Source organism: Halichoerus grypus, chromosome 4, assembly GCF_964656455.1.
Source record: "Halichoerus grypus chromosome 4, mHalGry1.hap1.1, whole genome shotgun sequence".
Lineage (NCBI taxonomy): Eukaryota > Metazoa > Chordata > Mammalia > Carnivora > Phocidae > Halichoerus > Halichoerus grypus.
Window position 1 is genome coordinate 74,628,390 of NC_135715.1, and position 27,249 is coordinate 74,655,638.

General features: G+C 40.4%; 1 protein-coding gene across 3 annotated transcripts in view; it reads right to left on the reverse strand.

Annotated features, from left to right (window-relative positions):
- LOC118544814 (phospholipid-transporting ATPase IB) overlaps positions 1-27,249 on the reverse strand; it is a 581,647-nt gene that overhangs the window by 198,131 nt on the left and 356,267 nt on the right. For all 3 annotated transcript variants that reach the window (XM_078070549.1, XM_078070551.1, XM_078070550.1), the window contains exon 27: positions 24,130-24,240. In XM_078070549.1, the coding sequence (XP_077926675.1) occupies positions 24,130-24,240 (111 nt within the window). The remainder of the gene's footprint in view (positions 1-24,129; positions 24,241-27,249) is intronic.

Consider the following 27,249-nt stretch of genomic DNA (forward strand, 5'->3'; position numbering starts at 1 on the left):
TTTTTAGTATAAATTGTAATAGTTACTAATACTATTTTCCAACCAAGAATCTTCTCCATGTTAATATCATTCGAGTGATCATTCCTCATGCCCCCCAGAAAATGATTATAAGTTAAGACAAGCATTTTTGAATATCCTAGCAAAACCTGAAAGTCTCGCTAAGTTTAAACGTTTCACCGAAGTATATAGTGCACTATACATATAGGCAGTCACTTTTCCAAGAGAGTATTAGTAATGTGGTTTTTTCCCCTCAAAAAATGTATGTTTATGCTTGCTGTGGATAATTATCTCTTATCTCTTCTGATACGTAAATGGAAGTTCTTGCTGCTCCTCACAGTATTGTTGGTGCAAAAGTACCAATGACAGTGTACAGAACAACAGATCTGACTGCATCCAGACAAACACACACACAGAACGAGTACAGCATCACTAACAGGATTCCAAAAATCATAGTACTAGGACCAACTCTAAGGAAAACAGTAGGTAGTACTGCAATGTATTATCAACAAACACGTTTCAGGAGTCTACCACAGCTCCACATGAAGAACCTAGGAAAGCCTTTAGGTAAAAAGTAATGTTGGAGCTGGCTTCTGAATGATGGTAGAATTTCAATACTAAGGTAGAAGAGGCAAGTGGCATTTTGGGTTCAGATGCTGATATAGACAAAAGCATGAGATCAAAGCAGCATATATAATCTATGTGATAATTATTCAGTGAAGGACTGCAGCTAAATAAAACTTATATCTGGGCCAAGTCTTCACAAATATACTATTTAGTAATATACATATACACATTTATATAGTACAGGATATCCCATAAAATGACAGCATGAACCTCCATTAAATTACTGTGTTATATACTTGTACCCCAAACACTGAAGCATAATTTTTAAAAAAGATTTTATTTATTTATTTGAGAGAGAGAGTAGGGGGAAGAGCAGAGAGAGAGGGACAAGTAAACTCCGAGCTGAGCATGGAGCCCAATGCAGGGCTGGATTCCATGACCCTGAGATCATGACCTGAGCAGATATCAAGAGTCAGATGCTTAACCAACTGAGCCACCCAGGCACCCCTGAAGTGTAATTTTGATATTCAGTTTCAATTATATTATGAAGCTCATTTCAGCAATCTATTACAATCCCACCATCTGATTTAGCTGAGGCCTGCAGGAAGTCAATTGATTAAAAAATTAGTCAAGCCTGATAAATAAATATTTTACTTCAAATATATAAATGTCAATTCCTTCACCAAAACTTGATTCCATAGTCAAGAATGCCTCTCCTGGTTCAAGTTCCATTTTCTCCATCACACTTAAGATACTACAAACTATCAATAATATTCAATTACAAAATGCCCAATTTCAGGGTTTTTTAAGTGAAGGGAAAACTTGAGAGGCACTTTGAGTGTAAATCATGATTTTTTTTTAAATTTGTCAGTTTTTCATTTGTCTTACTAATTGGTTTAAAAAAAAAACCCTCACCTGTGAGTCTTTCCAAAACATACAGCTTTCATTAAAACAACACAACTCCCTGACTTTCCGCACATGTATCTCATCACTTCCTATAATAGTTTATACTATATGGTTATAACCACTCGCACTACTACTAAAGAAGGAACGGCTGAAGGGACACATGGAACGAAAGGGAAACACAACTTCATTTTCCTTCTTCACAACTGGAAGAGACACAATTTCCATGTGGATGACTAGAGGTTTACTTTGATGACGAAATTAAAAACAAGCCAAGTTTGGGGCACCTGGGTGGCTCAGCCAGCTAAGGGTTTGACTTTGGCTCCGGTCATGAGCTTGGGGGTCCTGGAATCCAGCCTGCATCAGGCTCCGCGCTCAGCAGGGAATCTGCTTCTCTGTCTGCCCCTCCCCCTGCTTGTACTCTCTCTCTCAAATAAATAAAATCTTAAAAAAAAAAAAGCCAAGTTTCAGATTTATCTATTGCTAATATCTAGCATCTAAGCCTTCTATTTGATGGATAAAATCACAACTGGCCCACACTGGATAACAATTCCAGTGGTTACATTTTTCTATTACTTCTCAGTCTGCTGTTTTCAATCTGACTTGAGAAAAAGTTCTCCAGTACAATTAGTCCTCCTGTGCCTTTGCCTACTCCGGAGGGAAGGATACAGATGGGAGTTGCTGGTCTGCAAGGTCTCTGGGAAGCTGCCGCTACAGAAACCGTGCTCAAGTACTGCATGTTGATCCCTTGTTTTGTTTCACTGCAATTATTCATCGTGTATATTTGTAAAGACAAGTTCTAAAATGACGTATGCTTATTTTTAATAATGGCAAGTGTCTCCGACGCAAGGCAAAAGTTTCAAAAGTTCTATTATCCAAAGAATGAACCTGTAATTAATGTAGGTCACCACGTGGATGGCACTTGTTAATATATGAATAGTCAAGTAACATTTGTTTGCTACTTACTTATCTTCAAGTTTCAAAGTGTTTTTTTGTTTTTTTTTTAATATCCAAGTACTCTGGCAAGGGGAAGAAAGAATATCCAGAAGCAATTCCTCTCTGATCGTTCTGGAACTCTTTGCCATCTTCACGAGAGTCCCACCCACAGACAGGGATGTGGGAGGTACATTTTAAGAGCAGCGCTGGGTAAAGTTTACCTATATGAGCTTCCAAAAGAGTTATGTGTTTGGCCAATAGGTTAGAACAATGGAGCAATACCGAAGCCTTAAAGAATTTGGCTTGAAACTGAGAAACAAGGGGATTTTTATTCGGGTCAGAACACTAACGCATTCTAGGTGAGCATGTCTGGACAGCCTACCAGACATGGAGGACATCCTAGAGAGAGATGCCCTGGACTCCATAGCCATCCCAGAAGATAGAGCACAGATTCCATATGAACCTAGAAAAGTAGGCATTGTCCAGAGGTGGAGCACCCAGAGAGGCAAAATCCCCATCCAACAAATTGTAGTTCTCTTTCCACAAGGCAGATCCCTCTCCTGGTTGTAACTATATGTACCTGATGGAGACAATAGCCCAAAGCCTCCTATAAACAGACATCAGAAAACCAAGCAAGATTAGGGCTCAGATTTAGGTTTCATGGCTAATGGGAGTACAGTTTCACCCAGAGTCAAAATCTCAGTAATTCTTGGTCCTGAAAGATGCTCTTTGCTGCATTTGCTCAGGATTAATACAGATTTGGGCAACTTATAGTTTTTACGGAAACTCTTAGAATCAGGAGTTCCTGTGGCTGCTGAAACCATGTCCTAGTAACACTCTATTGTTATTCTTGCTGTTTGCTTTCTGAGAATTTTACAAAGGTTAAATTTTTCCAGCCTAGATGGAGATGGGGAGGCAGGCAAAACATGGCTTGGAGGTGAAAAAGCACAATGCAACTGTGACAGCTGGGGCACTCTTTCTTAGCACTGAGACACACACACATTCTTTGTGAAATGCTCAGCTCCTCAGCTCAGCAGTCTCCTCCGTGATGACAAGTTGTTAGGGAGAAAAATCCATATAGTGCTTCCAGGTGCTCAGAAACCTTCTGCACAACCCCTCTGAAGTCAAAATGAGTAGCTGTACCTTAAACCGTATGCAAGATTTTGGAAAATCACTGGAAAGAAGATTATATCAGACACCAGGGCCTGATTCAAGTGACTACATGGTAATTTCCAGTGTGTCTTTTGCTTGACTTCGTAGGATTGACCTGTAATCCAATTTGAGATTTTATGATCACGTACCTGTGTTTGTTAACTGTCTTTATTATCCTTCCCTTTAGTAAACAGTAGACCTGAGCTTTGCTTGGACCAGGTCAGTGCAGACGCCTGGTCCTCATTCCTACTGTATTGAGAAATATTTGGTATAGATAGGAGTCAGTGCTCCAGAATCAGAATGCCTGATTTAAAATGTTGGCTTGGCCACTGTTTGACCATGAACAAGTTACTTAACCTGTGCATGCCTTGGTTTCCTCATGGGAAATGGGCATAACGGTAGTAAACATCTAACAGGGGTTGGTAAAGCACTTAAAACAGTGGATGATACATGAAAAAACTCAGTAATTGTTGGGTACTATTGTGACTGTAATTACTATAGAATATAGTATAGTCATCAAATAATATCTCACCTTTTTAACTCCCTTTAGAGAATGTATTACACTTTCCTAAAGATCTGGAGGCTCTAATTGGAAATGTCCAGATTTTGTTTTCATGCAGAAGGGTCACTCAAAGGAGAAGAGTGGTAATTTACCTCTTTAGAACATTCTTGTGCCCTAAAATGACTTCATCTGGCATCAGTAAGAGCAGCTGAAATCCTTGAATTGGAGAGTTTGATCGAAAGGAGTCCTTAAAAATACATTCAGAGAAAAAGTCCCTTATTCTTCTGAATATAGTTGTGGTTGGGAGCAACTCACATGGATTCCTCTGTGTGGGCTCCTCTTTGTCCACATCTACCCTCCAACGAGGCAGACTGGTTTAAAATTATTTTCAAGTGATGAATGTCCATCATACCCAATATAGTCAGCCACCAAAATGACTCTGTTTAGGAGGGGGGTGCGTTTAGGTACTTAGACTCTGGAAAGAGCTCATTTGCTATTACAAGTGAATGGCCACAACTATCCTAAGAGGTTGGTTAAGTCCCATTTTTATAACTAGGACACCGAAGGGTAGAGAGATTACACAACTGGAGTTTGAGTCGGAAGTCATGCCTCCCAGCCTCTCCCTTCTAAAGACCAGCCTTTACAATACCCCTTCCAAATCCTGTCTTTAACACACAGAAATTTGATATTATTTTCTAAGCATTTAAAACTGCATGAAATACTCTTTCTCCACTGAGGATTGGACACTCAGTTTTAAAAAAATGTATAAAAGAAACCTTTACCTTCTGTGGGCCAGGTAGAAAAGAGTCACATCAAAGTACATGACTGCTTCGTGGCTGTGTGCACCAAATCACCAAATGTAGATACCTCCCACCATGTTCCTCTGCCTCACCCTGAAACATCCACAGAAAGCTGAAGAAGTTCTTAGAGAACCAGGTGATATTCTCCACAAATAACAGATGTTTCCCTGAGGGAGTTTCAGAGTTACGTGAATTGCTGATCATTCTGTAATAAGTGTCTTCACAGGAGAATAACTACTATTGAAACGAACACGGTTTGAGATTAGTCTGGAAGCATGTTCCATGACACATGGTGGCCAACAGTCATGTGTATTGACTGGAGATTCTCAAGGGTGAAAGCAGCTTGTTCTGAGGGTAGCGTAGTCTTGGCAAAATTAAACAGGGAAAATAACACAGGTGCTAAAGAATTCTTGAAATGAAATTAACCACGGAACAGAAAAAGGGATTTGTTACTATTGGATATAGATCCAATCTGCATAAATTAAGCATCTACGGCTCACTCATCTCTACATGGGTCAGATTTACCAGGGTACCCTTCCCATGTATAACCATTTGTACTTCAACAGGATCAGTTTGTCAATGCTACACTGTTTTTCCCTTTTGAATGTACTCAAGTATCAAGACCTTTAATTTTTTACGAATGCAGCATGGGATGTTTAACAAAACCTTAACACTTCAAAAATGTGCCATTATGAGTGGCACTGAAACAGCTAACAGCCCTTGGAAATTGCACCCATAAACAGTCATGCCATCAAATAAAACTAATTTGGCCCCTCCAAAACTTAAAGATACAGTAGAAAATAGAACCTAAATTGAATGAAACCTATAGTAATAAGGCAACCTATACATCAAATTCCTAAAAAAAAAAAAAAGTGCACGTGTACTTGATAGTCTATATAGTTGCAGAAGAAATAGTTTCCTTCAAGTTAGTTAATGCAAAGCTTTATTTGGATTAAAGCTTCTCTTAAACATGCCAGTTATGATGATCAATTACCATTCAAGTATACATTTTTCAGTACACATTTTTAAACCCAAAAGGAACAAATTAATATAGAAAAACTCAATAAAATACAACCTGTCTGACTGCAATGGGAACTAAGCTGTTCCAGGTACGATGTCCATATCTGATGAGCACTGTGCCTGAAGCTCAAAGAGTGAAATATGAAATTTGTGACTAAAACAGATTTTACCTCAGCGCTGTTTTGTTTATCCTGCATCATGGTAAGTTTCTATTATTATCTGGGTGTGTTCAGAACTCAGCTCATGCAGAGGTATAAACTACCTTGTGTCTACTAAGACTCTTGAAGAGATAGTTCATAAAGCCCTGCTAAGCAGGGTGCCATTTTAGAAAACTACTTATTTATCTTTCAGGGAGGACTATTTGTAATAATATGTCCTATTGACAGCGAAAGGTATTATAATAATGTGAGATTCCCTAAGTGATCCTTTTCCTATAATATCCTGATTTTTGTTGCAATGGCCTAACTTTTGTTTCTATGGGTTTTTTGGGTGATTTTGTTTTTTAATATGCATGTCAACTCTAACTTCTACTTGTCTTTTTCCTAAGCCTGGTCATTATAGCATCTGCTCACAAGTGTATAAATTGACATTTTCTGCATATAAAATCAACATATCATTTTAGAACATTAAAAAATATCTATAAAACACATAGAACAAAATCATCTATACATTTACTGACTCAAATATAAGTATGAATATATTGGGTTTGTTCTTCTAGTCTGTTTTATATGCCCATATATTTGCATAGCTGAGTTTATGTGGTATAAAACATTGTCACTATTTACCTCAACAAAGCTTTCTCTTGGTCATTAAACATGTTCGGTAATCAGATTTTTAAATACAGATTTATAGTGGCCCAGTAACTGCACATCAAGTTTCAAAATGCTTTCTACCCACATTACTCTTCACCCTCAAAAGGATTTGACACAAGCTGAGACCGAGGGCACAATTTGGCCAAGGGGCACAGTTTTAGGGTCAGAAGTGAAGCTGTGAATAGGCACTTGTATCCATCCACAAGTGTGTTTTAGTAGTTTTATTTTTGTATTCTTTTTGGATTTATTATCATCATTATTTACACTACCACGCTAGCCCTTTTATCCCTATGGCTGGTTGTGGTAATAATGCCTTGGGGCCTCCTTCCATTAGGAGGAGAAAAAAAACCTCCTGTTTTGACAGCCAGGTGAGGCTCGGGATGGCGTGGGACAGCTATAAGGAGACCTGAAATCTCATGGGTACAGCTCAGCCACCCAGGGTTAGAATTCTATGGAAATAGATTTGCCTTCCCACAGGACATTTGTGGATTCACCTGAAAAAAAACTCCACTAATGATCACACCAAGGAAACTGTACTGTTTGTGGGCACTTGGAAGGACTGATGGTCCCTTAGCAGTTGTTAATTATTTTCCAGAGAAAAATTAAAACTGCTTTCTTTTATAATAAGATTTACTTTCTTCATTAATTTTATAGCGTTTTTTTTCCTCCCTGGCTCCATGTCTTTAAAGATTTCTCCTTGAAAATCTTCCCAGTTTAAAAGGAATCAAGTTAAGGCAGGCCAGGTTGTTGTGTGGTACAATGGCCATTCAAAGTGAATATGAAGAAATATATACCTTTGGGCCAGTGCTGAAGATTTAAGAGAGGGACAGTCACCTAGGAAGCCAGGCCTATTCTCCCAGTCTGAGAACAGCTCTTCCCCGCTAGGTCCTTGACTAATTTTATCCCCTGGGAACCAATGTGGGCATTCCTCATATTAAAAGTGATTTAACATGTATCCTGCTCTCTTATCTCAAGTCCTCAGGGCTCATACAGTAAAGAGATAGTCCCAAATGTTTAGAGGCAGAAAGGAACACACACCTTCTTATTGAGCGACTTCTAGTACCTCCAGGTAGTAACTAGGTCATAAGCACACAAGTTAGCCTCCGATCCTAATAAAGTATTCATAAGAAACCAGGATCTCATTAACTGATCATAGTTCTTACATATGTTAGGGAAATATTGTCCTGTGAACTCCAGATTTTAGTTCAATTTCACAAGTAAATGAAGAGAAATGCCCTTTCTATCTACTAAGTTTTGATCAGTCCCTTTTCCCAAACATTATCTGAGTAATAAAACACAACAAAGAACCAGAAACAATTATAAACTATTTTAAATTATTTTTTCTCTAATCTTGGGCCAAGAAGATTGAGATAATTTCCTTTCTTATTTATTAATGTGTCTATTCTAGTAGATGTTAGAATATTTTTTAGCAAGCTCCAATTTTTCTGTTTTATAAAATACTTGTTAATAATTATGAATTAGGTTGACCACAACCAACAAGGAAAAACAATTCTATAGGTTTGACACTTGGAATAACAGTTCTTCTCCTGATTATATCTCTTAGAAAAGCTCACCTAAAAATCATTCATTCCCACTAAAAATATACATCTAACACAATCTGTGTCAATGTGCTGACAATCTGTCATCCCAAAGCAATTCCTTCAGCTGTCATTGAGCGGATATGGGAAAGAAATTGACTAAATATATTAAATGTGGGCACAGAAGGTGTTTGCATTTTTTAATGTGGTTTATGATTTACTCTAATATTCATATTTGAAGGTTAAGGAAATGTACAGAAACACAAGCATTTTAATTATATTCTTACAACTCAGAAATAATGAGGAATATGAGGCTCTGACAGCCCAGTGATATGTAAATAAATTCCTGCCCCCACACCTTTGAGCCATCTAACCTTGCAGGAATGAGAAAACAGAGTGGGAGAAAACTCCTTACTGCTGTTCACATATGCACACATAATGTGCATGTGTGACTTTTCCAGGCTTGAGAGTCTCAAGGGAGATTAAGTTTAGTTTTTTCAAATATTCCCCAAGTCTCTATGGTATAGAACTGATATTCTAATCACAGCCCTACTTGCTGAATCAAAACTTGGGCATAGATGTATGGATCACCTTTAGCAGGCCTACCCAAAAACTATATTATAAAAAAGTATGGGATTACGAGAGAGAGGATGTGTGTGTATGGGGGGGGGGGGTGAGGTAGAGAAAAGAAGGAAAGGGAGAAGTTCAATATAAACAAAAGACTCTTCTGATAGATGTGGTACTGGGCCTGATTCAAATATCTAAGAGCAATTACTAGAATATCTGCTTATTAAGATATATATTAAGATATAAGTTGTATACAGTAAAATTCACCCTTTTTAGTGCACAGTTCTAGGAGTTTTGACAACTGCATGTACTTGGTGGAGCAACAGGAAAATCTGATACTTATCTGTATTCAGAAAACTAATGGCTTTAGTATCATGGTCAGGTCCAGGGGGAAAACGACACCAGGGTAGGGAGAGTAGACTGTGTTCATCGCATTGGGCAGTGTGCTTGGTGTCTCATCATTAAACCTCATGGTGACAAGGTCCTTGAAACTAGGTTTCTTTTCAATGACTTTATCATCTGTACAAAAAACTCTTCTGCATCCCCAAAAGTGACTGCCTCAAAGGAACATGACCCAAAAGATAAAGAAACTTGTTGGCCTGATGGGACATTCATTAATTTGCTTGAAATAAAAATTGGTATAAGTATTTGTGGTGGGGATTATGGTGATTTAACAAGTTACCTCCCCAACCCCCAAACTTAGTGATTAAAAACTAATGACACCATTGATTCTGCTCACAGATCCAGAACGGAGCAGGGCTCAGCAGGGATCGCGCATCTCTGCCCCACTGCTATCAGCTAGAAGACTGGGGGCTGGAGTCCTCTGAGGTTTGCACACTCACACAGCTGGCCGCTGAGATCCTGGAGAGCCTGTTGGCCACAAAGTTTCATGTGGCTTCTGCATGTGGCCTGGTCTTCCTACAACAGGTTGGCTGGGTTCCAAAGGAACCTACCTTTGGAAGTCACCCGGTGTCTACTGCTTGAGGCTGTTACAGAGGTCCATCCAGATGCAAGGGAAGGGAACACAGCCCCCACTGTTCAGTTGGAAAAGTGTCAGAAGCACTTTGTATGAAGAGCATGGGACTTAAAAGACATATTGGTGTAGACATCTTTGGAAGATATAATCTGCGGCTCTTTTGTGAGCCACCAAGATGAACAGCAACAAGAATGATCTTTCAGAAGTGCAAATATCATCACATCACTACTACTGTGCTTAAAATGCCATGACTCACACATATCCAAGGCCTAACTGATGTCACCCCAATTTTCTCTCCCACACTTCCCATACCCAACCTTCAACCATTCAGAGCTACTTGCAATTTCGCAGAATCACTTGTATACCCTCTTCCTAGGGAAAACTTCCTTCTTTGTTTTGGTTTACTCTCACTCATTTCTTTAGAAACCACTTCTCCTGAGCCATGGCCTTCTGTGGGATGCTCTCCTTGGAAGAAGCGGCCTGCACCTGCGCTATGCCGAGAACAGGGACCTGTGTTCTCACCCTGGCTTTGGCCCCTGGCCAGTTGTCTGACCTAGGGTTTCATTCATTTACCTGGGCCACTGTTTCTTTGTGCTTCCATTCCCTCCCCTTGATAGATGTTGATCTCAAGGGCACTCCTTAACAAAATCCCTTATGTTAAACTCCAGCTGAGTCTCCTTCCCAGGGAACCCAACCTACAGTGAACAGTTTGGAAGGATCCCAAGCAAGTAAAATGCTTGCAACTCATGCCACTGACAATGGACTAATCTTCCCCAATATATAAAGAACTCCTAGAAATTAAAAAAAGAAAAAGAGGGGAAATGGCAGTACTTATCAAAATTATTAATGCATTTACCCTTTGACACGGAAGTCCCACTTCTGGGAATTTATTCAACACTGCAGCAGAATTTGTTGAAGGAAAATGTTGAAGTTGGAAATAACCCAAGTGTCCATCAATAGGGGACTGGTTAAATAAACTATTTACCTAACTGAACTCTCTACAGTTGCAATAAGAATGAGGAGGCCCTCAACATTAATGTGGAAAGAACCCTGGGATATATTTTTAGGGCACAAAAGGAAGGGGCAGAACAGGCGTCTAGAATGCAATCTTTTGAGTAAGAAAGAAGGTCATGATGATGAATCATCACACAAGCTGGTGTCTGCATGAACAAATGCTGAAAGATGTATCAGGGAAGGGAAGGGGGCAATGATGAAGACAGACCCAGAAATAGGAGATTTTATTATGTTTAATTTTTACTGGGGTTTTAAAGTCTAGAACCATGTGAAGGCATTACCTTTTCATAACATGGAGGGTTTGTGATTGTTTTTCTTTTTTTTTCCTTTCTATCTTTTTTTAGAAAAGAACAACCAAATAAAAACAAACCTCAGATCCATTTGTAATTAATTTTGGTGGAAAGAGTAAAGTAATAATTACGAATCCATTGTAATATTTTTCCAAATGACCCTCTGTTTCCCTTCACCATTTATGTACAGTATCTTTTACCCACTCACTTCAAATGCCAGTTTAATCATAAACCAAAGATCCAGCTGTATTTAGACTGGGTTTTGTATTCGCTACTTGATTCTACTAATCTGTTCATGCACAGTCCTAGACTGTTTTTACTGTTACATCTTTGTACTATGTGTAACATCTGGCATGACAAATCCTCTTAGTACTTTTATTTTTAAGATTTCCAGGCTATTTTTTCATATATTTCCTTATGATCTTCAGCATTTCCTTGTTTAAATAATCACTTTGATGCTTGTATGAGTTATATATGCATGTGTATGTCTCTGTGTGTGCAGATTTCTTCCTATCCTATCCCTGTGGGACAAGTCTTTTTATTTATTCACATTGACTTTTACAGTAGGACTTTTCTTATTATAATTATTATAACTATTATAATTATTTAAGTTCATTTTCAGTATTATGTATTTTTGATTAATATTTAAATTAAAAGTCTTTTCTGACTCATGGTAGGCAGAAAAACTTGCTTTTAATTATTATTTTAATTTTGTCTTTCAGAATTCACTCTACCAACTTAATTAGCGACAATAAAGACTTGGTTGTTTTAAGGAAAATTTAGGTTTCCCCCCCATTTATGCTTATTGTTTAGAAACTACTGATTAGCATTTCTTGATATGGGCAGATATCACTTGTGAGATTAACGTTGTGACAAATGCTATAGAAGCAGGAAGAAGAGGAGAAGCGGCAGCAGGATCCATCATGACTCCTATTTGTGTGGACTCCAGCTAGAGGCAGGTGAACCGTGGCACTGGCTAGAGTTACAAGAGCAGCCGACAAGGAGAGGGAGGCCGGCAGAGGCATCCTGTGAGAGCTCCTTTGGGAGGCACCCCAGGTATTTCCACCACAGACAGATTTCTATCGAACCACACAAACAGAAAGAGGAAAGAAAAACAAAACCCCAAGAGCATGTGTACATACATGGTTCCTGTAAGTATATGGCAGTGCTGAGTCCAGGAAGCACTACTAGAAACACGAGGGTCCCAGGAGACAAGGCTAAAACAAAAGGCCATCTGCTTGGTGGGGGAGAAAAGTCCATAGCTGCTATAGAACTTCCCTGTAGTGAGTATTCCACCAATCTTTTCAAATGCATTTAGAGTTAATGCAATTACATATTAGGAATATGTAATGTGAGCTTTTAAAATTTCCAGCAAGAATGACCAAGCCAAATGCATATTTTGCATTAGCTAATGATACTATGAACAGATCAAGAACAAGAGAGAGATAACAAATAGCAAAGACATTTTTCACAGCATTACCTTTTTGGGTAATTTTCTCTGGCTAATCTCCCCCCACCAAAAAAAAGAAAAAAAAAAGATAGCATATACAAAATGCACCCAGTTTTTATAGATTCAAAATAATCTAAGGGACAGAAACAGCAGTGAGTTCAGGAAAACTTATTTTCCATTTTCATATCAACACATACTAGCGGCCAGGATATACTGCATTGTTATTTGTTCTTATGGTGGAGTATTCCAAAGCAGGTGAATTTCAAAGCACCCTGAAGTCCCCGTGTAATTGACAGAACTCCTGGATCCTTGAAGGCTATAGTGGGCCCAGGTTAAAAATACCCAAGATCAGCACAGCACTTTACCCACTTGAAAGTTCTGACATTATCTTTGTGGACAGCACAATTCCCACCTGCTCTGTACACATGGAGACAGAAACTTGTGTTTTCAGGCAACCAGCAGGCACGTGGAGGGGGTGATCTTTTTGGATTCTAACACAGGCATACGTCTTGGTCCAGCGCAGCCTGAAGGACTAGTTCCAGTCAACATGAGATGGCTTGGCTTTGAAAGAAACTAGCAAAACTCATATTCTGGGAGCAGAAGAAACTCTCTCACATGGATTCCTTTCAGCAAACCCCAACAGAGTGCACTGTTTAGGGGCTGGAGTTTTAAAGAACAAGTACGTCAGTTTCATTTAAATGCTCTTGATGAAACTCAGGCAAAGTGTGAGAGCATCAAGGAGTCTGGGCTAATTTACGAAATCTGTAAATGCCACCCTGGGTCAGGGGAGAACATCAGGCCACGGGTGATGTTAGAAAAACTGTTTCTCAGTTAAAAACAGACAACCGCATTACTGGAATACAATTACTTATTAGCACCTGAATTGTTAGCAATACACAGAGAGGAGGCAAGCAAACTTCATTAATCTAACAGATTGAATCATGGTTATTTTGCTCTATAATGATTTTATACAGTTGCAGTGTATAAGAGGGGCTACATTTAAGGTAGAACTGTCTAAAGAAGTAGTAAAAGGGAGATTTACCTCATCCTGAAAGGTTCCCAGCAGAGGGTGGACTGGATGACTGTCTGCTATTGCAGGGCAGAATCCTATTCTGGGAGGAAGGATGAACTGGAAAATACTCAAGCCCACAACACTACAGTCAAAAGACTGGTCAAATATTAAATACCTTAAAATAATGCTAACGGGCTAATTTGAGGACTCTATGTGGTTTGGCCCCATGCTGAAGGCTTTCCTGTGTGGTTTTACTTAGTCCTCACAAACCCTTTGATGTATGTACTTTATTATCCTTGTTTCACAGGGAAGGACACTGAGGCTGGGATTGGCCAGGAGGCATGCCCAGATTTGCAGGGCTGGAGCTGGAAGCAAAGCCCCCAAGCGGCCTGACTGCAGAGCTTCACCCCGCCCTAACACGGCCGCTGTCCGCCCACTGCCGCCGCCCTAACCCGGCCGCCGTCCGCTCGCCGCCGCCCTAACGCAGCCACAGCCAGTGAGACGGCAGATAGAAGAGTGGTTGTAAGAAGACAAGGGCTCCTGGCCCTTCTCCTCCCCAGAAAGGTTAGCAGAAAGTGTTCCCCAGGCCAACTCACCCCTCCACCACCACCATCTTGCCTTGTTATGATCAGTGTTGTTCCAGTCAAATTTTATTCACGCTTTTCCTGAAACTATGATGTTACTTGCAGTGCAGTAACTTCCTGGTCCCTACTTCACAAGCCCCTGGGACTGGGCTTCCAGAACTCCGCAACCATGGGCAACCCTCTTTCCAGAATGGAATACTACTCAGCACTGAAAAGAATAAACCATTGATACAACAACATGGATGAATTGCAAATGCGTTATGCTGAAGACCATATTCTGGTATAATTCCACCCACAGGACCTTCTCAGAAAACAGACCAGTCATTGCTAGGGACTGGGTGTAGGGCTCAGGTAGGGACTACAAAAGGACTGAGAGAGTGTTTCTGAATGCTGGCACTGCTCTATAATGGAGCGGGGTGGCATCGATGCTATTGTATGCCTTTGTTGAGACTCAGACTGTACACGAGAAGGGGCTTATTTTATTGCATGTAAATTATACCTCACACAAAAAGAAAGTGATATACCAGTATACCATATTAATCAATACCTTCAAAGGAATAAAGAAAACCAATAAGGCAAGGCTAACAAGGAGGTAAAAGTTCCTAGTTAGTACCTAATGTTACAAAGAAGCAAGTTTCAGGTTGACAAGTGATTAACAAAAAGATTATCAAAACAACACACAGCTTAGTTAAGGAGCAATAATAAACCTCATCCTATAATCCCTGGATAAAAGAGGTCACCATTTTAATCAATATTCTTTTATTGGCATGCTCAGGAGGTACAAGCAGTACTTAATAACACTAATCTACTTTGCCTCCCCTCACTTTGAAAGATGAGGCAAGAAAGCATATGCATCACTTCTTGAGCCTTCTTTAAATAGTCCACTTGATCTGCCAGCGCACGGGAACGAAGAAATGAAGTGCACTCTGAACTCCCAGAACACCTGTTGGAAAACCAGTATAGTGGCTCAAATGAAAACCAATATACTGGCTCCAGTGAGTTATCAGAAGGCAATGAAGATTATTTGCCACTTAAAAGTACAGGCATTTACTAGAGGAGAGATGAGCTTTCTGATGTGATACTTATTCACAGAAGCTATTTTAACTGAAGGCCAAATCCAAAAGACTCGTAAGTCCAAGAAAAAGAATGATGAATTTCATTTTCATAATCACATTTTACTTGCTTGTCAAAAAGTATTTTAGAACTATGGGTCAAAATCTATTTCTCTTTCCTAAGTCAGGCTGACCAATTTAGAAAAAAGGAGAAGAGAAGGTACCCTGCTCCTGATCCTCTCAAAGCAAATGGAGGCTTGTCCAAAAACAGGCGATCATTTTCCATCATTGAAGCGCTACGTTATGAATTCCCTTTGCCTCTTCCCACTATCTTCTCCTTCATCTGCTATAGAAGGTATTCTTTCTGTTGTCACCTTATCTTTTCCACAGCCTATAACTGAAGTCTCTGTTCTCAGTCTTGGACTCTCAACCACCCTAAATCAAATGTCCCTGAAATTTACTTGCTCAGAATGGTGCTACGTAGATGTATAGAGATGAAAATGGATAGATGGGCATGATTGGGGGATTTGTTCTTAGACACTTTCCCAAAATTAATTTTAAGAATTAAAGGATATCTGATTTCAAAACTCTTAGGAAAGCTGGTCTCTACTAGCAGAAAAAAGGGCAGGAAGAAATACAGGAGAGCAACACAGAGTAAAATGGCAAAAAAAAACTAATTGGTAAAGTCAGCTTCACTAGAGTGAAAATCTAAGAGTTTCAGCTGAAATAAAAGGTAGTCTAAGGTAGGAATGTGTTTAAAGAATACAATCAAAGGGACGCCTGGGTGGCTCAGTTGGTTAAATAAGTGTCTGCCTTAGGTTCAGGACTGGATCCCAGTCCGACTTCAGGCTCCTTGCTCATCAGGGAGCCTGCTTCTCCCTGTGCCCCTCCTGCCCACTCACACATTCTCTCTCTCTCTCTCTGACAAATAAATAAATAAATAAATAATCTTAAAAAAAAAGAATGCAATCAAAATTATATTTTATTCTCTCTCAAAAGATGAGGTTAAACAAATTCTAAATCTGAATTAATCTTCTAATTCTTAGAGGGTATAGTTCTCTGTATGAAAATTCCACCAGGAAAGATATGTTAGACCAGAAGCATTTCTAAAAAGAAAGCAGAAATATAATATGCTACTTAAGTAATCTTCTCTCTCTTATATTCTACACACACACACACACACACACACACACACAAAGTCCAATAGATTCTGACATGTCAGCCTCTACTGAAATGTGTTCAATTGATTATCTGTTTATTGAGCATGGTGCATTCAGTCCTGTCTGGGGGCAAGGTCAGAAAGAAACGGTTCCTGCCCTTAGGGAAGTCAGAAGCAATTTGGTAAACAGAAATAACATTCACTGTGACAAATGCAAGTACTAAATTATGCAGGCGCTATGTCTGAATGCAATAGGACCTAAAGGAAAGGAATAAGTTGAAATAAGTGAGCTTTAATGCATGCGGGGATGAGCTGACCCCTCACCTTCACTTCTGCCATAGCACCAGGAGGGGAGGAAAGAGCGGACACCCTAGAATAAGGCCCAGCTTTGCACACAGCAGACCTCTCAAAGTTCACATCGCCCCCGGAGTCCTTTGCATTGATTTGCTTTGGGACCTGCACTTTTTCTCCCCCCTCAGGGAGGTTTTATGGAGTTAGAGACTCAATTTTTAAAACATCAATGCCTAAATACATTTTTTTAGAATGTTGGCTCTTTATAATGAGCCTTTCAGGTAAAACAGCTGCAAAAACATCATTAAAAAAGCATATATTGTCACATGTAAAAGGCAGCAAGCAAGAGTCTATTTTTATAAAGTTCAAAGAGATGGTATGTCTTGTAGGGGATCCCTCCAGACTGTGAATACTTCTCCGGCTTTATAACAACTCCTCCCTATCATCCCCCCCCCCCCACCTTTTGCTGATAAACTCCCAGCTTCATAAATGGGCAGCAACCATCTAGGCTTTGAGAGAACATTCCTAAGCCCATGTGCAGCTGGTTCTGCAGCCATCTTCCTACTGAAACATGAAACCCGGCAAACTACGCTTCTTCCCTGTTGTTTACTAAGGGCCTGGTGACTTCTGACATTTATCACGGAGCTGGAATAAATAGAGAGGGTTAAGTGGGACAGACAGGTGTGGGCCCCTCTCTGGTACGCCAACCTAACCCTCTCCTCCAGCCCCCCTCACTTGATTGGCTCCTAGTCATCCTTTAGGGCTTAGGTCAGGTCATCCTGGAAAGTTGAGGCTCCCACAGCTGTAAAGCACCACTTCTGAGAGTCCTCATTGCGCACCACACGCTGTCTTCCTGCAAGCCAGCCCCCGCAAGCTGCACTGTAACTACGCGAGTCTTATCTTCATCCCCTACTCACTTCCAAGGATGGGGGCTCAGTCTGGTTCCTTTATCTGGATCCTACGACCCCAGAGCGCTTGACTTGGAGAATGCAGATGCCTGAGGCGGGGAAAGTACTCTTCAGAATGTTCCTACTTCTAGTTAATTCCTATTTGCAAACTGCCCACTGGGAAGCCATTCTTGAAATAGTTTTCCTTCCACCATATTAAAATTGTAATTATTGCTCAACAACTATCAGCCCCAAATAGGAACCACCCAGGTAATCACTAACTCAACAAGCTGGGATGTTCTTGGAAAGGGTTTGGCACCAGACTTGTGCATACAACCATCAGAACACTTCACACTGTGCATGTCGCCAACACCCCCCCCCCCCATCAAATTGGAACTTTGCAGAGCTTATCCCAGGGCCCCTGGTCCTAGCGTTCCACCTGTCACAGAGTAGGTAGGCAACACCTGCTTAAAGCTTTTACTAGAAAATGGATGGCTTCATATTTGATGAAGTCAAGGTCTCTACAGATAGGTCCATATGTTGACTGTGCTTTTCAATTCACCTTCACCTATTAACAAGTTACCAATAAGCTCATGACTCCAATCTAGCCCCTCAAATAAGGACTCTTTATCAGGAAATATAAAGCTGCCTCTGACAACAAAGATGCACAGGACAGAAGAGAGAAAGAAGCTTAGCTACCAGGAATTTTGTCTTCAACCATAAAGAGATCTCTTACATGTCAAGAATGAAATACGTTTATTTTTGAGATGTACTTCAGTTGTGCATTATAAGCAAAAAGGGGAAAAGTTATTGGATAGTATTTTAAAGTTTTAAAACATCTATTCTTCATTGATTCTAACATTTAAAGCAAAATCTACCCAAAGCCAGTGCTTTCTTTCCCTGTTTACAATGCTGTCTGGGTTACTCTCAGGAAATAGATGCCAGTTTGGAATATGGCTGAGCAAATCCACAGCATCTTTGTACATTAACATATTTAAATTAGGCCTCCACAAATAAGAAGCTAGTCAGACGGTAAATGAAAGAAGGGGCTGCCTACATGTAATTCACATATAATTATTTTCAAACAATTAATGATCTGAAAAATGGAGGGAAAAAACCCCAAAACCTGTCAGAGGTCCAACAACAAAAAACTGTAACACAACTAAAAAGATTACATATATGTTCTCAGAAAAAATAAATTCCAAGTACTTCTCTGAGAATATTTTGGATTAGAATGGCAGTTGATGCAGGAACCATAATTCATTTTACTGTTTTAGCTTTAAGACACAGGAAACAAAATGCTGGTAAACCTTATGGAGTATTCTAGAGCACAGAGTTTCATTTGTTTGTTTTAGGCTTGTCAGATATTGATAAGTCTTAAGTAGCTTTCAGTGAAATTCTGTTGTTTGGGTTGCATTTGGTCTCAAATTGCTGTGGTTTAAATCTCTGTCTCAGTCAGTGATATTTCCAGACTTCCATGCTAAATATGCTCCCCAGTTCCTGGCCAGTATCCTATACCAGTTTAATGACCCCAAGAAAACATTAGTTTTTCTTACATATGGTGTCAAAAATAAGTAGACACTCTAAGTGGTATAAAATTCCCATTTTTTCACATTGATACTTAATATGCTATCGTTATTCTCTAAACTAGGAGCCACCAACGAATCGTCATCATAATTTCAAAGTCTTGTCTCTCTTTCAAAGATGATTTGGTGTCTTTTCTTTACGTTATACCAAAGTTGATAAGGGATCTGTATCATAATTTTTTGAATTGCAGGTTAAATTCAAGTAACTTCCCTATTGTTTTCCTATTTGCATTTCATTATCACTAAAAATTTTCTCCATTCCAAATAACCTTTTCCTAGGGTTTCAGAAAGTCTGTGGACAAACGCACACCTAGTAAATTCTTAACATGCTGAGACTGTTATACTTTGAAACTCTTTATTATGCTTTGTACTCTATTCAGGAAATCCTGAATAACAAATGCCTAGTTTGTTAAATAGCGTAGGAACTTTAAAGAATTTAATTGACCCTCTCTCTTTGGGCATTATCACAGAGCAGTCACATGAGGACCTCAAAAATGTGTAGGAATATTTTTCCAATCTTTACATTTAAGGTAAATTCCTCCCATTGTCAAAATCAAAGAGTTTTTAAAAATCAGTCATTCCTTTCTGATTATAAATTATGCTGGGAAATGGTTACATAATGGTCATGATTTATGCCCCAGGTTAAAACTACAAAATTACATTAAAGGTCTATGCTTACCATCTGTCCTACATACTGACATACACATTTTCTGAAATTGCTTTTACTGTGTCACTTGCCTATTCCAGAATGAAAAAGGATTCGCAGCTTCCAATAGCAACATCTAGTTATTTAGATCCCCTTCCTTGGCCACTTACACATCCCTTCCAGCCCTATCTCCTTGTCTTCACTAACTTTATTCCTTTTCCTGCCCCCCACCTCGGACACACCAGGAATGTACCCCCTCTAACTGGCTGACTCCATCCGCCCCACAAGGCTATGACACTCTGCATGGTCTAGCCCACAAAAGAATTTCACCTTCTGAGAAATATGGTCTATCTGGTCACAGCCACAAAATGTAGCATTTAATCGCTAATACAAAACAAAACTACGTGTGAAGTTTGTTTTTCAAACCTTCAGTGAGCTCTCCAAAGCATATGGTCTGGCTACACATTTTTGTTTCCCTCCACGTGACTAAAGCCCCAAAGTGCTTGTGATACTCTTTTTAAAATGTTTTTAGCATTTTTTTATTGTGGTAAAATACACACAACATAAAGTTTACCATCCTAAGCATTTTTAAGTGTACATTCACACTGTTGGGCAACCATCTGTGTTATCCATCCCCAGAAACTCTTTGTGACATTCTTGTCATCTATGGGAGGCAGGCAGAAAACTGCCAGTTAGTTTCTAATGATAAAATCCAGCTTTAATTTATAGAACTGTATGCTTAATAAAGGTGTATCTAACTGTGTATTAATTGTACTTCAATAGCACTGATTAAAAACAGAATGAGGAGGGACGCAGTGGGAGATGAGGCTGGTGACAGTCGGGATCCAGACCACGAGGGCCAGGGGCATGAAGGGGGGCACGGGGATTTCATCAGGAGCCACAGGAACCTTGAAGAGTCCTAGGAGGATGGTGGCACTCACTGCCAACATTATTGAGCACCTAGTTCCAGAGCTGCCGGCCACTGGAATCACTCACATGCGTGTTCAGGAAGCTCATCCCGGTTGCATTATAGATGGTTAATGGGGCAAAGCTAGTGGTCTCTCCTATCAAGCAGGTAAGAAGTACTAGATTAAGGCAGCAGTGGAGGGAATGGAGAGCCAAGGTTTATGTATTTTTCGTTTTGCCTATTGATAGGGTGACCACGAAATCACAGATTCCATCATTTTGTTCTAATTTTTAATCACTTGAACCAATGGCTACTTCAGCCTGAATAAATTTTATGTGACACATCAAATAGCATGAAGGTCAGTCAGCAACAGGGAACGTGAGGTACAGATAATAATACATAAATCTGATTATGTGTTATATTCAAGGCACTGGGGTAGTAATGCTTGAATTAGATCACTGTCATTTTGGTAGAATAATTATGGCTGCTTAGAGGGACAACTGTTACTCCACAAGGCTCTTTGTGGGTAAAAAGGGAGATGACTTAAACATTTATCAATATAGGAATGGTTAAATAGATTGTAGGAAAACATACTGTGAAACACCAGGCAATGAACCCATATGTAGTCATGGGGATGATCCCCCAAATACACTGGTATCACATCAACTGCAGAACATATTACAAAGTATGAGGACATTTATGTAAAAACATTGATTTGTTTGTATATGTAAACGGCTCTATGAACACAGGAAAAGGTCATAAAAGAATATACCTAAGGGGGCTTGGGGATGAGAGTGGAGGGAACTTTCAGTTAGCGTTCCATATTGCAGTGAGGATAGAGCCACGTATTCCTTCCATAGAAAACTCAAGTTTTATAGGTCAGTGTACCAAGTGAGTAGATTGTATTAGTTACAGGCTCATAGGTCTTCCATACAATCTATATTGGTTATTCAAATCATAATGATCCTCATAATAATGGCCAAGACTCTATTAGTATGTGTGTGCACATGCCCACTTGTGCATCTTTTTTTAATATGCCAAACTGCTTTTAGACTACATTTGTAAATGACTGATAGTTACCTAATCAGAGGACATTTGAGATGAGGACATACTGGCTTTTGCAAAGGGTTTCTCCTTGAGTTACAAGAAAACCATTTAAGAATACAACTTAGGGGCACCTGGGTGGTTCAGATGGTTGAGCGTCTGCCTTCGGTTCGGGTCATGATCCCAGGGTCCTGGGATCAAGCCCCACATCGGGCTCCTGGCTCAGTGGGGAGCCTGCATCTCCTTCTCCCTCTGCCTCTCCCGCTGCTCATGCTCTCTCTCTCTCTCTGTCTCAAATGAATAAAAAATCTTTAAAAAAAATAAGAATACAATTTATTCTCCATTAGTTACAAGGTAACCTTTAAAATGCAAAACTATTCATTGCAAAAGAGCAAATCAAATTATAACAATCTTTGATCTTTTGGTTCAAAACACACTAAAATACCATCCAAGTAGAACTTTCCTGTTTTTAAAGTTATATTTGAAGTACATGTTGATGCCACAGAGGTTGGGCAGTCACTGAGTCAATGCTCTTTCTGGGCTCAGTGGAAGATTTTGTTTTTTCTTGATTTTCAAATTAAATCTCCTTGAAATACTAAGTAGAAGACTGAGACCAGAGTGGTGGAGACTTTACCTAATTTTTTAAATTTTATCAGGAATGTTTTTAAAGGCTGTTTACAAAAGACCATGTACAGCTCTGGTTCAGCTACAATTGAAAAATTAATTTAAGGAACTCACATGGCATTTTCAGGGCCTCATTCCAAGTGGAATTTTCCAGACAGACAAAAATTGTACTCTTCTCGTCCTTAGCCCTCTTGAAGTTTAAAAAAAAAAAAAAAGGGCAAGATAGGAAGTGTAAATGATGAAGGAGGGCCCCGGAGGAAGCTCTGGGAAGCTAAAGGGTTCGGAGCTTCATGTAAAATGTCTTGATAAGAAGTCTAGACTATCTGTAATTTGCTGATTTTGAGGAAAACCAGATTATTAAGAAATCTTGTGAAGCCAACCCTACAGTAAGAGCTGAAAATGCATGTGGGACTTGGGATGGCACGTGGGCGCAGGGATTCCCACACTGCTTGAGTCCACAGCATTGATTATCTATGACCCCAAGTGACATTCAGGAGTGACTGCTATCACAGAGGGAAAAAGAAAGCCACAGAAACAGAAGGACAAACATATTTAAGTGCCAAAAAAAAAAGAAAAAAAATTGTAAAAATGCAGACAGGAGGAAGATAGAAACTATAAAATCCGTTACATGTAACATCTAGAAGTTCTTACTTGGTGCGGACTGAGTTGAGTATCATAGCATGAGCAGACAAGGCAAGTAGGATGCCCTTTGTGCAAATTAGTACAATGTACAACTTGCAAAACTCAGGAAAACTATTCATTAGTAGTTTGGTTACAAACTCAGTGATGTGACCCTTTATGTTTCACCTGAATATTCAATAGGATAGAGTAGACAACTGGGTAAAGAAATGTTTAGTCACGGTTACATTAGCAAACCACTTGTTAAATTCCCTGAGCTGCATATTTTAAGGGACCACATCAGATAAAATTGATCTATGTCTTGGTTCTTATTTCTGCCAAGAGTTGAGACATCAGACACAAAATAACCCATAACAGACTGAGATATTAACACCAAATGCAATTAACATTGCTTTTCTATTTCTCCACAGAGTGACCACCTGCTTCCTCTTTTCTCAACACACTTGGAAATCTATTAGTCACGTTGGCCTTAAAAGCCACACCTTTGCAGCAGAGCTGTCCTTAAAAGGGAGGAAAGAGGCAGCTGGTCCTCCCACTGAGTTCAAAGAGAAAGTGCCCATTCTGATTTTTCCTGAGCCCACCCCTCTCCTGCTCTAGTCCCGCTAATAAGTAAAATAAATGTGCTTGCAATTGAATCAACATCCTGAAAACCAGCTTGACAACTCAAGAAATTCACGGAGATATTTTTAATCACCTTATTTGTTCACTCCCCACTTACTCCCACACCTTCTCCCATTTAAATAGTATCATCCAAATATCCCAGAGGTGATGAATCAATGCTTGGGTAACTTGCAGATGCCATGAGAAATAGAGCAAGAAATCAGGCTCTTTCATTCCAGGAAAGAAAAGAATGACCGGGCTGCCTGGAAACGTCCCCATGCCCACCAAGAAATGTGGGAACACCCGCTGCCCAGGCTCTGAGCCCCCTGGGAGGAGCAGGGTGTGAGTGACAACAGTCACCGGGCCTTCCCGCATTGGTTCCTCGGCATGAGGACCTCGATCTGCAAGGTGTCCCCCATATTACAGACATTGCATGTGTCACAGACTCCAGTCTGTCCCAGCAGGACCTTTTAATTTTACAGGAACAAAATCCTTTCTTGCAATTACCTTAAATATGTGAAGATGCCCTCTGCAAAAGCCCCCCCCTCCCAAGGACAAAGTTGGCCTGGCTCACCTCGATAATGTAGAGGACCACGTTCTTATAGAAACAGTACAGGATGCACTTGGTCACCCGATTGTAGCTCCAGGCACCATGGACCAGCAGCAGCTTCTCCAAGTAGGAAAACTGAGGGGGAAACAATGGCAAAGTTCAGGAGCACCCATCCTTTAGGAACAAAAGTCACAAAATGTTCTTCGGGGACAGAGAAGGTCAGCGAGGAAGCCAGATTCTGCAGAGAACCTGAGAAAACCATTCACTTCCGGAAACCAAAGGCAGATCTTTCAGGTCCGGTGAGGACAACTAAACTCTCCTCTTAAATCTACATAGCTAATATTTTCCCCAAATGCCAGTTTGGACCTCTCATTGTTATTCTTGTGAATTCTGTTTACACAAATACTTTTTTAGGGTCCTAACTCTTAGGAGAAGGTGACCTCTTGAACTGGAAGAAAAGAAAAGCACAGTGGCAACCAGATGCTTCTATTCAATCAGATTTGATGGTGACAAGGAGCAAGGGACAGGAACACTCATGCACCAGTATCCTTTTTTAAAAAGGGATGCACACAGAGACACGACCTATTTCCACTGTCAGTCCACACGTTAAAAGCAACTGCACATTCACAGAGACACAGAGACACTCAGGTGCAAACACACAGCCTTACCAGCCACACCCATTTTGTTCTTTTTTGCTTCCAACTAGTACAGAGTACCTCTTGCTAGAGGGCTATGCAGTCAAGAAAAACAAAAAACCAACAAGTGGCTAACTGATACTAAGGTGACAGTGACGGAACGGACCTTGCAGTTTGGGATACTGAGCAATATTCAATAAAATGCCTGAATCCTCTTTGGGGCAGGGGGGTCTTCGGGCACCACTTGAATCCTATCCCCTCAGCCTCCTCTTAGCCTGGCTTTGCTTTCTGTGGCCTCTTCACAGAGGTCTCCAAAACTGTGAAGATGAGCTGGAGGGAGGGAAATGAGGGGGTTTTTTGTTGTTGTTTTGTTCTGTGGACTATGATGTGCCCTGGCATGAAGGCACCATTAGGGGAGATCCTGTTTGAATTCATGATTTCTATACATTGATTAGCCTTGTACCACACTGAAATGCCCCTTGGTTGCCTTGAACTAAAACCTTAATTCCCCTGTTCCAAGTCACAGGGCAGTCCTCGGGCTCATTCTCCCAGAAGAGATAATCGGGCTGTATTGAGAACATCCATAAACTTCAGAAATTCTTTTGCTATTGCAAACTTCCTATTAATTTCTGATTACTTCTGAAATTAAATTTAACTATCAGTAGAAAAGAAAAACTCTGATTGGAAATGTAATATTCTTTTAAGAAAACATTTTCTTTCAGGAGGAAGCCACGTAATAATTTCCATTAGCCCTGAAGAAGGGAGCTCAATCTGACATGACATCACATTTCATGAGAGATCTACCCAGGAGATAGGGGTAAGGCGGGTCACTCAACTGCATACTCCAAAAGCTATATGGCCACTTCAAAATGGCAGGAGTAGGTGCATATGGAAAAATAAAACTCTCCATAAAAGCTCATTAAGGATTCCAAAGGGGAATGGGGAATCATAAAATAACTGGCTAAACAAATAAAAAGGAAGTTTGCATTTGACCCAGACCCCCTGATGTTAAACTTCAGTGGGCACACAGAACATCTGCTGGAGTCATCCGGAATGACTCAACGTTAGTGCTACAGTGATTTGTGTTCAGGGGAAAAAAAATACATATAACCTAAATCAAAATGCTATTTTCAGGAGGTCGTTCAAAAGATGTTAAGAAGGTAGGGGGCAGGAATGATCGCCTCCTGAGGAGAAGAGGCAGCTGGGGCCAGAGGCGCTGTGCCCTACGTCGCCGGTGCAGGCTGCCCACGGGCAAGGAAGCAGATCAGCAGGCAGCTGGCAGTCCCAGGGGCTGTGCTGTGGGTAAAAGCACAGGCAACCAGGGAAGAAGTACAACCAGAGCTCTGCCCATTTCATCATTTTTCCCAAGGACTGGGAGCTAGTTTTTTCCTCTGTATATAAGCTTCCAGGGCACTGCCTCAAAAACCCAAGCAAAAATGTATTCATCCACATGCAATAAAGAGAAAAAGCCCAAGATATTGACTTCAACCAGAGACATTTATCATTTCATTGGGGGCAAAGGGAATACATAACATTGCGGCCTTTCTTGCTTCTAACTGAAGTCGAGTAGAGAAGGTGTAAGCAAAGAGCAATGCTCCCCTGAAACAACAGGACCTCTCCCCGATCATGGGCAGGACCACGGACAGGAGAAACGAAGACCCACAGACCCATGCGGCCATTTGTCACTTCCTCTGGCAGTGAACACTATTACAGCGGTGGGGCAAGAAAACCCCTAACTCTAACTCTAACTCTCTTCCTCCCTACGCTTCTTTGATGCTTTTAATTTGAAGAGAGCAATTGCTCCAGATTCCACAGCCTATTAGTATGCAGTTTTAATAAAGCAGGTCATGGAATCTCCCTTCCCCAGACATTTTAAAGAAAAAGACAGACAAATATTTGCCTGGAACTCCTAGGAAACCTCTAAAGATCCCTTCCAGCCACATGATGCTATAACTCAAGTATTTAATAATGCTGGGGTGTATAACATCTACAGCTGCTGACAGACTACAGGAAGCAAGAGTCCCACAGGCCTCAGAGTGGTTGACTCAGGAAAGTGAATGGGCAGGTGTGTGGAGCTGGTCCCCAAGGTCACGTACAGGTCTGGTGTTCTCTGACCCCGGATGCTCGGACCTGAGGCCGGTCACCCAATGTGAAGGAGCCCCAGTGTTCCCACCTGGACAATCAGAATTCCTTCCCCTACCTACTTTAGCATTTATCTTGAGGATTTAGTTGAAATCAACAGAGAAACAAGATTGATTTCATGTACTTTCTGGAGCCATGAGGATTTTGTAATTTCTCCCTGTGTTTGCAGAACCACTGGCTGGGAGGGAATCGGAGAGGTGATCTAATGCAGAACCCCCCTCTGGGGAGGTGGACCCCAAAGCTGCACAGGACCAGCCTGCAGCCCTGGGGTTGTTGGAAGCTCTTTCACAGTTCATACACAGCCCCTGATCTCAGCTTGAAGGGATAAAAAGCCATTATTACCTGTGTTCATGTGATTAAGGTTAAC